The 15,954-nt window shown below is 44.4% G+C and overlaps 1 protein-coding gene across 6 annotated transcripts in view; it reads left to right on the plus strand.

Annotated features, from left to right (window-relative positions):
* marchf8 (membrane-associated ring finger (C3HC4) 8) overlaps positions 1-15,954 on the plus strand; it is a 309,683-nt gene that overhangs the window by 162,417 nt on the left and 131,312 nt on the right. The window contains exon 1 of one of the 6 annotated variants that reach the window (XM_061910243.1): positions 369-770. The exons of the other annotated variants lie outside the window; for them this stretch is intronic. Coding sequence (XP_061766227.1) covers positions 741-770 — 30 coding nt within the window. The 5' untranslated portion in view covers positions 369-740. Of the gene's footprint in view, positions 1-368; positions 771-15,954 lie in introns of those variants that run through there. 6 annotated transcript variants of the gene reach the window in all.

Raw genomic sequence — 15,954 nt, forward strand, 5'->3', positions numbered from 1 at the left:
CTATCAGACTGCGTAGTTGTGGGTTTCAGTAGGCCTTTAAGCTAAATAATTATTCGTTAAAGGGTTTAAACGACTCAGTGCAGACATGGCCTTGGTGTGTGACTTTATGATAGTTTAAAGAGGTTCATGTGCACGTGTGTGGAAGTGTGAAGTGGACGAGCTTATTGGAGGGATGATGTGGAGGAAGGGAGGAGGGGGTAATTTAAGGTTAAGCTGCGGGTGCAGGAGAGAGGGAGTCTATTTAAAGGCTCCCCTCTCATGAATAATTCAACAACCGTACGCCCCTCCCCCATGTCATCAAGATCAGCTGGAGGAAGAACTGGCTCGACCAATGGGCTTACCCTGCCTGATTGTGTGTGTGTGTGTGTGTGTGTGTGTGTACACAGCTGAGAGAGTGAGCAAGCTTGGACAAGCAGCAGCAGCTCCTGTGTTTGTGTGCAGAAAATGTAGGCCAGCCGCCTATTTTCCCCTCCCTCTGCCATCTCTACCGCTCTCTACCTTTTCCTCCCCTCGCCGTCTGTTTTTTTTTTTTTTTTTGCCGGCTGTGCCGCTGTAGCTGCAGTCGCCACGGTGACGGCTGCCATTGTTGCCGCAGCTCCACTTCCGTGTTTACCCGGGCTGGTATCTCTCCCACCGTTCATTTTGGAGGATTTACATAAGTGTCATGTAACCTCCCCGCCGAGGAGCTGGTGTTTGCATCCATGCGTGTGTGAGCGAAAAGTGCGCTTCAGGACCCAGCCATGAATTCCTGTTGGAAAATCAAGATCCAGGTATGTCTCTTGCTCTGGCTCTCTCTTTGTGCACGCATCTTCACGAGCATCATCCTACAGCAAAGTAGTCCTACATTGGTTGTTATGGCGAGGGCCCTCTGTTTCCCTGGTGACGACCGAGCAGGAGATAACAGCAGTGCCAGAAATGTCGGCTTTTTGCAACAATTCCGTGGCTTCTCTCTGTTTTGTTGTGCCCGTCTTTTGTTTGTCGGGGGCCACGGTGTTGCATCACCGTTTTCCAACCGTGCTGTGGTCCATTCCTTTGCATTCATGCTCTGTTGCTGTCTGTTTGTGTTTGTGCAGTATAGTGTAGCATCTGTCACATCCTCAATGCGAAAGCTTGACCCACTTTCTCACTTTACTCCCCTTACCCTTTTGTTCAGGAGGATGAGAGGGCGGGGTGGGGATGCACGGTACGGTGCCGTACAGTCAAGTCAGTTTTAGCGTGAAGTACCATTTTAAAGGCCTACTGAAATGAGATTTTCTTATTTAAACGGGGATAGCAGGTCCATTCTATGTGTCATACTTGATCATTTCGCGATATTGCCACATTTTTGCTGAAAGAATTTAGTAGAGAACATCGACGATGAAGTTCGCAACTTTTGGTCGCTAATAAAAAAGCCTTGCCTTTACCGGAAGTAGCAGACGATGTGCGTGTGACGTCACGGGTTGTAGAGCTCCTCACATCCTCACATTGTTTACAATCATAGCCAACAGCAACTAGAGCTATTCGGACCGAGAAAGCGACAATTTCCCCATTAATTTGAGCGAGGATGAAATATTTGTGGATGAGGAAACTTAGAGTGAAGGACTACAAAAATGAAAAAAAAAGGCGATTGCAGTGGGAGCGATTCAGATGTTTTTAGACCCATTTACTAGGATAATTCTCGAAAATCCCTTTTCTGCTATTGTGTTGGTAGTGTTTTAGTGAGATTAAATAGTACCTGAAAGTCGGAGGGGTGTGGCCACGGGTGTGTTGACGCCAGAGTCTCTGTGGGAAGTCACGGCAGCTGCAGGAGGACGGAAGCTTCGCTGATGTCTCCGGTAAGAGGCGACTTATTATGAAGTGAAGTAAATTATATTTATATAGCGCTTTTCTCTAGTGACTCAAAGCACTTTACATAGTGACACCCAATATGTAAGTTGCATTTAAACCAGTGTGGGTGGCACTGGGAGCAGGGGGGGTAAACTGTCTTGCCCAAGGACACAGCAGCAGTGACTAGGATGGCGGAAGCGAGAATCGAACCTGCAACCCTCAGGTTGCTGGCACGGCCACTCTACCAAACGAGCTATACCGCCCCGACTTATCACAATTTTCTTGCCGAAAACTGCCGGTTGACATGTATCATCAATCAATCAATCAATGTTTACTTATATAGCCCTAAATCACTAGTGTCTCAAAGGGCTGCACAAACCACCACGACATCCTCGGTAGGCCCACATAAGGGCAGGGAAAACTCACACCCAGTGGGACGTCGGTGACAATGATGACTATGAGAACCTTGGAGAGGAGGAAAGCAATGGATGTCGAGCGGGTCTAACATGATACTGTGAAAGTTCAATCCACAATGGATCCAACACAGTCGCGAGAGTCCAGTCCAAAGCGGATCCAACACAGCAGCGAGAGTCCCGTTCACAGCGGAGCCAGCAGGAAACCATCCCAAGCGGAGGCGGATCAGCAGCGCAGAGATGTCCCCAGCCGATACACAGGCAAGCAGTACATGGCCACCGGATCGGACCGGACCCCCTCCACAAGGGAGAGTGGGACATAGAAGAAAAAGAAAAGAAACCTTCAAAGACATGTAGTCGGGATCCATGTTCGCTTGACCGCTCTGATCCATAGTAAAGCTTCATCTTCAGGAATTTTAAACAAGGAAACACCGGCTGCGTTTTTGTGGCTAAACATTACAGAAACTGTGCTGAGCTGAAAGCTCTTTGGCGACAAAGGCAAGGAAAAACTAAAGAGTTGGCTTTCTCAGCTCTCTCAGGCACTACCGAAAGGAAAAATAGGTACTATATCTAGTACATGATCAATGTGCCAAGCTGATGCTGTATTGATAATACAAAGTGTTGGGTGGAAAAAGGGGTTAGTGCCTGTGCCTCCCAATACGAAGGTCCTGGGTTCAATCCCGGGCTCGGGATCTTTCTGTGTGGAGTTTTCATGTCCTCCCCGTGACTGCGTGGGTTCCCTCCGGGTACTCCGGCTTTCTCCCACTTCCAAACACATGCACCTGGGGATAGGTTGATTGGCAACACTAAATTGGCCCTAGTGTGTGAATGTGAGTGTGAATGTTGTCTGTCTATCTGTGTTGGCCATGCGATGAGGTGGCGACTTGTCCAGGGTGTACCCCGCCTTCCGCCCGATTGTAACTGAGATAGGCTCCAACGGCCCCCGCGTCCCCAAAGGGAATAAGTGGTAGAAAATGGATGGATGGGTCGCTAATTGGTGATACCGATTCACAGATAGAAAAACATTTAAAATAGATGAAAAAAATGTTTAGATGTTGCATTAGTAACATTTCCGTCTTCTGGAAGCTCACATACGGATAAACGTAGCAGTACTTCTGGAAACCGCAGGGAATTTTTTTCTAGTTTTCAGACAGTGCTTGTGGACTGATTCCTGAGGCAGGACAGTTAAGGTTAAAGTACCACTGATAGTCACACAAATGAGACTCAGACACAGGGTAGGGAACAATCTGGCAGGCTTTTATTTTGAAAATGTATCTCACCTCCAGTGACGGGAAAAACTACATAAGCTATAACCTGATTAGTCGGCGAAAAAAGGTTCTACGAAAAGGAACAACCGAAAAGACATACAAAAACAATAACAAACCACCTTTTGGTGCAGGATATAAACTATGGAATTTGTCATAAACAAAAAACGCTCCAAAAGGAGGAAGAAACAATGGCTATAAAACGTCTACACTGTATCATATCCAAAAAAAGGTTAACAAAAGGTGTCACTCAGAAAATTGAGGAAAAGGAAGAACTGTAAGAAAAAACTGAAAACTCACAACTTCGGCTGCAAAATCACTCTGCTGAGGAGGAGAAAAAGAAAACTCAAAATTTCAACAGGGGAATTCAGGATCAAGATTTTCAAACGAGACGAGGCAAGGCTTGGACCGGAAGCTAGAGAGGCACGAACAAACGAGACAATCTGGCACAGTACAAAGGGAGGCGTGGGCTTATAAGACACATGAGGGTAATGGGGGAACAGGTGGAAACAATCAGGGATTAGGGATGACGTCAGACTGATGACACAAAAGGAAGGGCAAGTGACCTGAAACGAGAGGAGAGTTACTTTTCAAACTAAGACATGCAATTCACAAGACAGAATTTGTTCGCACTCTTGGATGTTTAAAGTCATTCGGCCTTCTGTGGTTCTCATCTTCAGATGTGAACACAAATAACTTTTTTATGTCCTTTGGAAGAACTTTTATTTCTCGCTTTGAACATCATTAATAGAATATTCAATTCTACAATGTCTTATAGTTTTATTAATCCTGACCTAAAGAGGAGTGGATTTGTGTGGTCTCTATATCCTACATTTATAAAGTTTATGTTATCCAACTGTTGACTGGTCCGGATAAAATGGTTGGTGTTTACGGCTTTCTCACCTGGTCTTGTCAACATGTCATGCAGAGAGCGCGTGCACGGACACAAAAGCAGTCCAAGAGAAGCAACGGGCAATTTACAGTCATGTTGTTGTTGTGGTAGAATCCACATTCAATGACAGCTAACGCTAGCTGCCCAAATTGCTTTGTTTTGTGTTACTTATATACATACCTAGAGGCTAATCTTTCCTGTGATTAAAATGGCAACCAAGGTAATCAAAAAGGTCAACCAAAGAACGAGATTCCTCTACAGAATCTCCTCTCTGGTCAACAAAAGCACCTTGAGGATTCTAGCGGGAACTCTCATTCAACCCTTCTTCGATTACGCCCACACCTCCTGGTACCCCAGCACCTCCAAAACCCTCAAATCTAGACTCCAAACATCCCAGAATAAGCTAGTCCGGTTACTTTTAGACCTCCACCCCAGATCACACCTCACTCCAACCCACTTCTCCAAAGTGGGCTGGCTCAGGGTGGAGGACAGAGTAAAACAACTTGCACTGAGCCTAGTCTATAAAATCAGCTATACCTCCTTGATACCGAAGTACATGTCAAACTACCACCATAACCACAACACCAGGGGGAGCTCCACAAACCACGTTAAACCCAGATTCCGATCTAACAAAGGTTTTAACTCATTCTCTTTCTATGCCACATCAATGTGGAATGCACTCCCAACAGGCATAAAAGTAAGTGCATCTCTATATTCCTTCAAAACCGCTCTAAAACAACACCTCCAGGCAACTTCAACACTTTACTAATACCCTCCTCCATTCACATCCCATCTCCCCGGATTATAAACAACTCAAATGTACTTCTAATGTATATACTTGTTCTTATGCTATGTGAACTCACTATGTTCTCTGCTGGCTGTACATATCCTACTAAATAAGACCTACACTGTTTCAATGTCCACATTTCTCTGTTGATGCAATTGTTGATGACTGAAGTTCTGATATCAACCAAAGCTCCTCATCCCACCCCCTGTATTGTAAATATCGTAAATAATTCAATGTATATACTATGCTGATTAACTTGTGTGATGACTGTATTATGCTGATAGTATATATTTGTACCATGAATTGATTAACGTGGACCCCGACTTAAACAAGTTGAAAAACCTATTCGGGTGTTACCATTTAGTGGTCAATTGTACGGAATATGTACTGAACTGTGCAATATACTAATAAAAGTACCAATCAATCAATCAATCAAACCTTTGTACGTACATAGTAGCCGCGAGAGGACGGGATGTACTGTGTATAACACATTGCAAAATCGGCATGTTGCAAACAGCCCCTTTAAAGGGGAACATTATCACCAGACCTATGTAAGCGTCAATATATACCTTGATGTTGCAGAAAAAAGACTATGTTTATATTAACCGATTTCCGAACTCTAAAGGGGTGAATTTGGCGATTTAAACGCCTTTCAATTGATAGCCTGTCGAGCGATGACCTTTCACCCGTGAAGTCATAACATGAAGCAATCCGCCATTTTCTCAATCTAACTACACGCACCAAGTCAAATCAGCTCTGTTATTTTCCGTTTTTTCGACTGTTTTACCGTGCCTTCTAGACATCATGCCTCGTCGAACAGAGACAGATTCAAGTTGCACCAGCGGTCAAAAGATGCGAAAGTCCCTCGTTTGTTCCACTTACTTTACTGACGACAGCTATGCTACGACAGAGATGGCAAGAATGTGTGGGTATCCTGCGACACTCAAAGCAGATGCGTTTCCAACGATAAAGTCAACAAAATCTGCAATTTTGGAAAATAGACCACCACTGAATCTGCCGGAGTGCGAGCTATTCAGGGACGACGGCAGTCTCTTCCCGCAGACCAGCGATGTAAACCCCTTGGATATGTAGGCTAAGACTTGATTAATGCCATTTTTTTTTTCTGTCTCATTTTGTCCACCAAACTTGTAATGTTGTGCATGAATGCACAAAGGTGAGTTTTGTTGATTTTATTGACTTAGGTGGAGTGTGCTAATCGGACATATTTGGTCACGGCATGACTACAAGCTTATCGATGCTAACATGCTAGTTAGGTTAGCTGTATGTACATATTGCATCATTATGCCTCATTTGTAGCTATATTTGCATCCAGCCTTTCCCTCCACCCACATTTAATGTCAAACAAACACATACCAATCGTTGGTTAGAAGGCGATCGCCGAATTAGTCCTCGCTTCCTCCCGTGCCGCTGTCTGTCGTGATATGGCTCAATTCGGGATGTCCCGATCCAGGTTTTTGCACTTCCGATCCGATACAGATACTGGCCGATACTGGCCTATCCGAGCATGTATTAAAGTTTAAAGTTATTTAGCCTACTTAGTTGTCATATTCATGCTGAAAAGGATTTTAGTACTCTTGATAACAACTAGCCAGCTGAATTAGGTGAGTTTGAATAATACACAATAGTTGGTATTCAAAGATAAACACAAAATATCAAAAATTATACATGACAAACAGAAATGGCATCATTAAACAGTAAAAAAGTAAACAGTATAAAGTGCAATTAATGCTGTAAACATTACTTAAAAAAGCAAAACACACAAACAACCTGAGCGGGATAAAATGTCTTTAACTTAGCATCAATACTTGCTCTTGAACAAGTGTAAACTTTAAAAAAATATATCTACACACTCCCTTCAATTGTTTGCCCCAGTCGGGGGGGGGGGGGCAAACAATTGAAGTCCAAACATAATGGGGAGATTATTTCTAACAAAGACGAGCACTTCAAGATGCTCAGGTGTCAGCCTGCTCCTGTGTTCATCTATGATGAGTGCTAAAAAGCCTCTCACTCGCAAGAGTCATTAAAATGTCTTACAACTTTACCACCACGCTTGACTTTATTGTGGCATGTTTTGCACTCCACCTCTTCATCTTTTTCGTTTTGTAGGGTAAAATAATCCCACACAGCTGACATTTTTACCGTAACTTTTAATTCACGCGGCCGTCTGAACGGTTAGAACACAGAAAGGTGTGCTGGAAAATGCGGAACGAAGTTTAGGGAGCAGCAGAAGAGTGGAATGTATTATTTAAATCGGTGCGTTGGAAAACACGGACGGGAGGGTTTTTTTTTAACTGGATCTGGATCGGCATTTTCCCATGCCTTGCCGATACGCATTTTTGGGCAAATATCGGCATCCGATCCAAATATCGGATCGGGACAACCCTAGGCTCAAAAGCTTCAGTTTCTTCTTCAATTTCGTTTTCGCTACCTGCCTCCATACTTCAACCATCCGTTTCAATACATGCGTAATCTGTTGAATCGCATACGGCGCTGAAATCCGAGTCTGAATCCGAGCTAATATCGCTATACCTTTCTGTGCTATCCGCCATGTTTGTTCCTGTGTGGTCACGCCGTGACGGTTAAAATCAGGCACTTTGAAGCCGTTTTTCAGGATATTGCGTGATGGGTAAAATTTTTAGAAAAATTTCGAAAAATAAAATAAGCCACTGGGAACTGATTTTTATTGGTTTTAACCCTTCAGAAATTGTGATAATGTTTCCCTTTAAGACACCTCCTCCATCTCCGCCATCTATGCTGTCAAAAAATAAATATTCTGTTTGATTCAAAGCTTTGCCTTTGACTGATAAACATTAATTACAATGCAATATAGTGTAAGAAACTATTTGTATGTGCACATAATGAGCCTTTGTACTCCGCAGTCTGCACTTTGCTTCCCTCAGTCATTATTTGTTGTTTCATTTTGACTGATGCGTTGAATGCGGTGCACTTCTTACAGTTTATTCTATTCAGAAGTGGCGACCTATCCAAAAATTGAAGTGAGGAAAAAATGCCATCTGATAAGATATTGTTTTTTGATTGACCCTTTCAAAGGAGGACATTTAGTCATTCTGTTTTATTGGTTGCAAGACTGTTGAGCTGAGCCACTACTAATATGTGGTTAAGTTGTTTATTTATGCTCTCCAGGTCATTTATTTCAAGCACTGTAATAAAACAGGGACGTCTACGACTTTAGCATTTTAAGTGTTATCACCTCCTGACAGTTGTTTAATTGCGTTGTCAAAACATAAAAATTGAGCATCCTCTAATGTCTGAGTACGGTTTACGGCTTAATCTTTTCTAATTACCACTGTTTTTTTAAGCTTAAAACCCTAGTTATGATCTTTTATTAAAGGGCAACATTATCACAATTTCAGAAGAGTTAAAACCAATAAAATTCAGTTCTCAGTGGCTTATTTTATTTTTTGAAGTTCTTTTCAAAATTTTACCCATCCCGGAATATCCCGAAAATAGGCTTTAGAGTGCCTGATTTTCGCTAGCTGCGAAGCCACGGTCGATTTTCCTGTGACGTCATCCAGTGATGCCAATACGGATAGCACAGCAAGATATAGCGACATTAGCTCGGATTCAGACTCTGATTTCAGCGGCTTAAGCGATTCAACAGATTCCGCATGTATTGAAACGGATGGTTGGAGTATGGAGGCAGATAGCGAAAACGAAATTGAAGAAGAAACTGAAGGTATTGAGCGAATAGCTATTGACGCTATTTGGCCATGTTTGCTTTAGCATTGCCGGTAAAATGTGCAGACCAACGATCGGAAGTTTCGCATCTTGTGACGCTGGATCAACTTAAATCCATCGATTGGTAAGTGTTTGTTTGGCATTAAATGTGGGTGCAGGGAAACGCTGGATGTAAATATAGTTTCAAATGTACATACAGCTAGCCTAAATAGCATGTTAGCATCGATTAGCTGGCAGTCATGCTGCGACAGAATATGTCTGATTAGCACATAAGTCAACAACACTCCATCCATCCATCCATTTTCTACCGCTTATTCCCTTTTGGGGTCGTGGGGGGCGCTGGCGCCTATGTCAGCTACAATCGGGCGGAAGGCGGCGTACACCCTGGACAAGTCGCAACCTCATCGCAGGGCCAACACAGATAGACAGACAACATTCACACTCACATTCACACACTAGGGCCAATTTAGTGTTGCCAATCAACCTATCCCCAGGTGCATGTCTTTGGAAGTGGGAGGAAGCCGGAGTACCCGGAGGGAACCCACGCATTCACGGGGAGAACATGCAAACTCCACACAGAAAGATCCCGAGCCTGGATTTGAACCCAGGACTGCAGGACCTTCGTATTGTGAGGCAGACGCACTAACCCCTCTGCCACCGTGAAGCCTCAACAACACTCACCTTTGTGATTTAGTTGACTTTATCGTTGGAAATGCATCTACAGGTTATCCATACATCTCTGTGCCATGTCTGTCTTAGCATTGCCGGTAAAATGTGCGGACACTCCGGCACATTCAATGGGGTCTGGCTGCAGATTTCTTTGACTTTATTGTTGGAAATGCATCTGCTTTGAGTGTCGCAGGATATCCACACAATCTTGCCATCTCTGTAGTAGCATAGCTTTCGTCGGTAAAGTGTGCGGAACAAACGACTGACCTTTTCGTCGGCTTTCCCCACACCCTCGTATTTTGAACAAATTTCCTCCAATTTCTTGCCACTTTCGGATCTTTGGGCCGGTGGTGAAACTTGCATCCCTCCCTGTTAGCGTTGTTACACCCTCTGACAACACACCGACGAGGCACGATGTTTCCAAGGTTCCAGAAAATAGTCGAAAAAACGGAAAATAACAGAGCTGAGACGCCGTGTTTGTAATGTGTTTGAGAAAATGCCGGCTTTATTACCTAGGTGACGTCACGTTCTGACGTCATCGCTCCGAGAGCGATAAATAGAAAGGCGTTTAATTCGCCAAAATTCACCCATTTAGAGTTCGGAAATCGGTTAAAAAAATATATGGTCTTTTTTTTCTGCAACATCAAGGTATATATTGACGCTTACATAGGTCTGGTGATAATGTTCCCCTTTAATGACCTCATTGACCCCACCCAAGCTGCTCTTTCTGTAAGTTTTGCTCATTTTCCCACTGGCCACCTGGTTTCAAGGCAAAGACACGGCCTCTGCATTGACGGGGAATGAGATTTGTTTTTTAAATTATAATTTTTCATATATATTTCGGCTACCAGCTTAGTATCACATCATCGACTGTGCACCAAATCGGAGCTTTGTGTCAAATCCACAGTTGAGGGAGGGAGGAGGGGAAGATTAAGTCAGTCACATGTCATGGCACAGCTTAAAACTTGTTGAGGGGCGGAGTTTACGAGGAGTGAGGAAGACTGACTGGGGTGGACAGAGCATTAGATTAAATCCAATGATCCATTTCAACATACTTTACATGTACTGTAGTTTATGTTATGGTTGACATTATGTGGAAGCAGTCCCTTGTCAAATAGTGGGGGCCGCAGTGTGACCCTGGGGAATGTGTTTTTATCAGTATCATGCATCTGAGATAGGCTCCAGCGACCCCAAAAGGGACAAGCAATAGAACATGGATACTTTAAACCACGCTTTGACAAGCTGGGTTCTACAAAACATGCCCACTGTCGCCATTAACCCAGACGTACTCATTATTACAAAGAAAAAAAATGGAACAAATGGTTTTATTAATTTTCTCTTTTGTCGGTTCAAGTGTCTGTTATATTGTCCTCCACTTATCCGAGGTCGCGTCGCGGGGGCAGCAGCCTAAGCAGGGAAGCCCAGACTTTCTTCTCCCCAGCTATTTCGTCCAGCTCTTCCGCAAGGATCCCAAGGCGTTCCCAGGCCAGCCTATTTTTATTTAATTTCATTTTTTTTTAAAGTACCAAATGGCTCAAGTCATCCATCCATCCATTTTACCTCTGCTTATCCGAAGTCAGGTTGCGGGGGCAGCAGCCTAAGCAGAGAAGCCCAGACTTCCCTCTCCCCAGCCACTTCGTCCAGCTCCGAGGCGTTCCTAGGCCAGCCAAGAGACATAGTCTTCCCAACGTGTCCTGGGTCTTCCCTGTGGCCTCCTACCGGTCGGACGTTCCCTAAAAACCTCCCTAGGGAGGCGTTAAGGTGGCATCCTGACCAGATGCCGGAACCACCTCATCTGGCTCCTCTCCATGTGGAGGAGCAAAGGCTTTACTTTGAGTTCCTCCCGGATGGCAGAGCTTCTCACCCTATCTCTAAGGGAGAGCCCCGCCACACGGCGGAGGAAACTCATTTCGGCCGCTTGTACCCGCGATCTTATCCTTTCGGTCATAACCCAAAGCTCATGACCATAGGTGAGAATGGGAACGTAGATCGACCGGTAAATTGAGAGCTTTGCCTTCCGGCTCAGCTCCTTCTCCACCACAACGGATCGATATTGCGTCAGCATTACTGAAGACGAAGGGAGGCGTTCAGGTGGCATCCTGACCAGAGGCCTGAACCACTTCATCTGGCCAATCTCCATGTGGAGGAGCAGTGGGTTTACTTTGAGCTCCTCCGGGTTGACAGAGCTTCTCACCCTATCTCTAAGGGAGAGCCCCGCCACACGGCAGAGGAAACTCATTTGTGGCGCTTGTACCCGTGGTCTTGTCCTTTCAGTCGTGACCCAAAGCTCATGACCATAGGTGAGGATGGGAACGTAGATCGACCGGTAAATTGAGAGCTTTGCCTTCCGGCTCAGCTCCTTCTTCACCACAACGGATCGATATTGCGTCTGCATTACTAAAGACGAAGGGAGGCGTTCAGGTGGCATCCTGACCAGATGCCGGAACCACCTCATCTGGCTCCTCTCCATGTGGAGGAGCAAAGGCTTTACTTTGAGCTTTTCCGGGTTGACAGAGCTTCTCACCCTATCTCTAAGGGAGAGCCCCGCCACACGGCGGAGGAAACTCATTTCGGCCGCTTGTACCCGTGATCTTGTCCTTTTGGTCATAACCCAAAGCTCATGACCATAGGTGAGGATGGAACGTAGATCGACCGGTAAATTGAGAGCTTTGCCTTCCGGCTCAGCTCCTTCTCCACCACAACGGATCGATATTGTGTCTGCATTACTAAAGACGAAGGGAGGCGTTCAGGTGGCATCCTGACCAGAGGCCTGAACCACCTCATCTGGCTTCTCTCCATGTGGAGGAGCAGCGGCTTTACTTTGAGTTCCTCCCGGATGGCAGAGCTTCTCACCCTATCTCTAAGGGAGAGCCCCGCCACACGGCAGAGGAAACTCATTTCGGCCGCTTGTACCCGTGGTCTTGTCCTTTCGGTCATAACCCAAAGCTCATGACCATAGGTGAGGATGGGAACGTAGATCGACCGGTAAATTGAGAGCATTGCCTTCCGGCTCAGCTCCTTCTTCACCACAACGGATCGATACGGCGTCTGCATTACTGAATACGCAGCACCGATCCGCCTGTCGATCTCACGATCCAGTCTACCCTCACTCGTGAACAAGACTCCGAGGTACTTTAACTCCTCCACTTGGGGCAAGATCTCTTCCCCAACCCGGAGATGGCACTCCACCTTTTTCCCAGTCGGTTCACACTCGGCAACGAACCCATCCAGTAAGAGCTAAAGATCCTGGCCAGATGAAGCCAACAGGACCATATTTTCTGCAAATATGAGAGTCCTAATCCTGGCTACCGCTTGTCCAGTTCGGGGTCCCCGGAGCCTATCTCAGCTGTATTCGGCGAAAGGCGGCGTACACCCTGGACAAGTCGCCAACTCATCACAGGGCCAACACAGATAGACAGACAACATTCACACTCACATTCACACACTAGGGCCAATTTAGTGTTGCCAATGAACCTATCCCCAGGTGCATGTCTTTGGAGGTGGGAGGAAGCCGGGGTACCAGGAGGGAACCCACACAGTCACGGGGAGAACATGCAAACTCCACACAGAAAGATCCCGAACCCAGGATTGAACTCCGACTACTCAGGACCTTCATATTGTGAGGCACATGCACTAACCCCTGTACCACTGTGCTGCCCTCAAACAAATATTTGTTGTTTAATTAAAGAATATTTTTTTATTTCAATTAAATTGACGCACTTTAAATCTTTCATGTTACAAACTAAAAAAATAATTCTAATAAAGTTGAGTTAATTTGTATTTATTTATTTTAATTTTATTTTTTATGTTAAGGATACAATTTAATGCTGTGGTGTACTTAAACAATTTCATAGAAAAATCAGCCTATTTATAGTCGCGATAGAGAGTGGGTGAAGCGCGAAATTGTTTTCTAGGGTGTACCCCGCCTTTCCGAATACATCTGAGATAGGCTCCACCACCCCAAAAAGGGACAAACGGTAGAAAATGGAATGGATGGATGATACTGAGGCAATATGGAGTGCACTACTTAGCTGCAACCTACGGAAGTGCTGGTTTAGTCGCAGCTAGTTGGATGAAGTTTCCCCCAGTAATAATACTTATTTGATATATATCCATCCATTTTCTACCGCTTATTCCCTTTTGGGGTCGCCGGGGGTGCTGGCGCCTATCTCAGCTTCAATCGGGCGGAAGGCAGGGTACACCCTGGACAAGTCGCCACCTCATCGCAGGGCCAATATTTTTTATATATATATATATATATATATATATATATATATATATATATATATATATATTACAGTATTTTTGAATTTTTCTGAAGGAACTCTCCTGAAGGAATCAATAAATATCTATCTATCTATCTATCTATCTATCTATCCATGCATCCATCCATCCAGCCATCTTATGCATGCATCCATCCATCCATCCATCTTATACATGCATCCATCCATCCATCCATCCATCCATCTTATGCATGCATCCATCCATCCATCCATCCATCCATCCATCCATCTTATGCATGCATCCATCCATCCATCCATCTTATGCATGCATCCATCCATCCATTCATCTTATGCATGCATCCATCCATCCATCCATCTTATGCATGCATCCATCCATCCATCCATCTTATGCATGCATCCGTCCATCCATCCATCTTATGCATGCATCCATCCATCCATCCATCTTATGCATGCATCCGTCCATCCATCCATCTTATGCATGCATCCGTCCATCCATCCATCTTATGCATGCATCATCCATCCATCCATCTTATGCATGCATCCATCCATCCATCCATCTTATGCATGCATCATCCATCCATCCATCTTATGCATGCATCCATCCATCCATCCATCCATCTTATGCATGCATCCATCCATCCATCTTATGCATGCATCCATCCATCCATCTTATGCATCCATCCATCCATCCATCCATCTTATGCATGCATCATCCATCCATCTATCTTATGCATGCATCATCCATCCATCTTATGCATGCATCCATCCATCCATCTTATGCATGCATCATCCATCCATCTTATGCATGCATCCATCCATCCATCTTATGCATCCATCCATCCATCCATCCATCTTATGCATGCATCCATCCATCCATCTTATGCATCCATCCATCCATTCATCCATCTTATGCATGCATCCATCCATCCATCTATCTTATGCATGCATCATCCATCCATCTTATGCATGCATCCATCCATCCATCTTATGCATGCATCCATCATCCATCTATCTTATGCATGCATCCATCTATCCATCTATTCAACAAAATAATTATTTCAAAGTACATTTTTAGCTCACAGTTGAGCAATAAAATCTACCTAAATAGCATACCTTGTCTACACCAGAAACTTGGACTAGTGGAACTGAGTAGAATGGCCTTCCTCGATTTAGCAATTTCAGCACATCAAGTTAAAATACTAAAAAAGAAAAACAATCGATTGTAGCTGAGATAGGCGCCAGCGCCCCCTGCGACCCCGAAAGGGAATAAGCGGTAGAAAATGGATGGATGGATGCTTTAAGGCATGGGCGGGAAGCTAGTTTGCCATGGGTGGAAGAGCAAGCCTTAGGAGCAGGACGTCGCCAACTTCGGTTTGTAGGCATACGGATATGCTACAGGTTTTAAAGGCCTACTGAAACCCACTACTACCGACCACGCAGTCTGATAGTTTATATATCAATGATGAAATATTAACATTGCAACACATGCCAATACGGCCTTTTTAGTTTTCTAAATTGCAATTTTAAATTTCCCGGGAGTTTCTTGTTGAAAACGTCGCGGAATGATGACGCGTGTTTGTGACGTTATTGTTGGAGGGGACATATTAGCACAGCACCACTTACGGCTAAAAGTCGTCTCTTTTCATCGCATAATTACACAGTATTTTGGACATCTGTGTTGCTGAATCTTTTGCAATTTGTTCAATTAATAATGGAGAAGTCAATTGTAGAAAGATGGAGGTGGGAAGCTTTTAGCCTTTAGCCACACAAACACACAGTGTTTCCTTGTTTAAAATTCCCGGAGGTGAAGCTTTACTATGGATCAGAGCGTTCAAGCAAACATGTCCACCGGCAGTTTTTGGTGAGAAAATTGTGGAAATAAGTCGCCTCTTCCTGCAGCTGCCGTGACTTCTCTGAGACGCTGGCGTCAAAACACCCGTTGCCACACCCCTCCGATTTTAAGGTACTATTTAACTCACTAAAACACTATTAACACAATAGGCAGATAAGGGATTTCCCAGAATTATCCTAGTAAATGTGTCTAAAAACATCTGAATCGCTCTCACTGCCCTCACCTTTTAATTTTTTTTTTTTCCTTAACTTTTTTTTTTTTCCCTAGGCCTTCACTCTAAATTTCCTCATCCACGAATATTTCATC

This window comes from Nerophis ophidion, linkage group LG09 (genome assembly GCF_033978795.1).
Source record: "Nerophis ophidion isolate RoL-2023_Sa linkage group LG09, RoL_Noph_v1.0, whole genome shotgun sequence".
Taxonomy (NCBI): domain Eukaryota; kingdom Metazoa; phylum Chordata; class Actinopteri; order Syngnathiformes; family Syngnathidae; genus Nerophis; species Nerophis ophidion.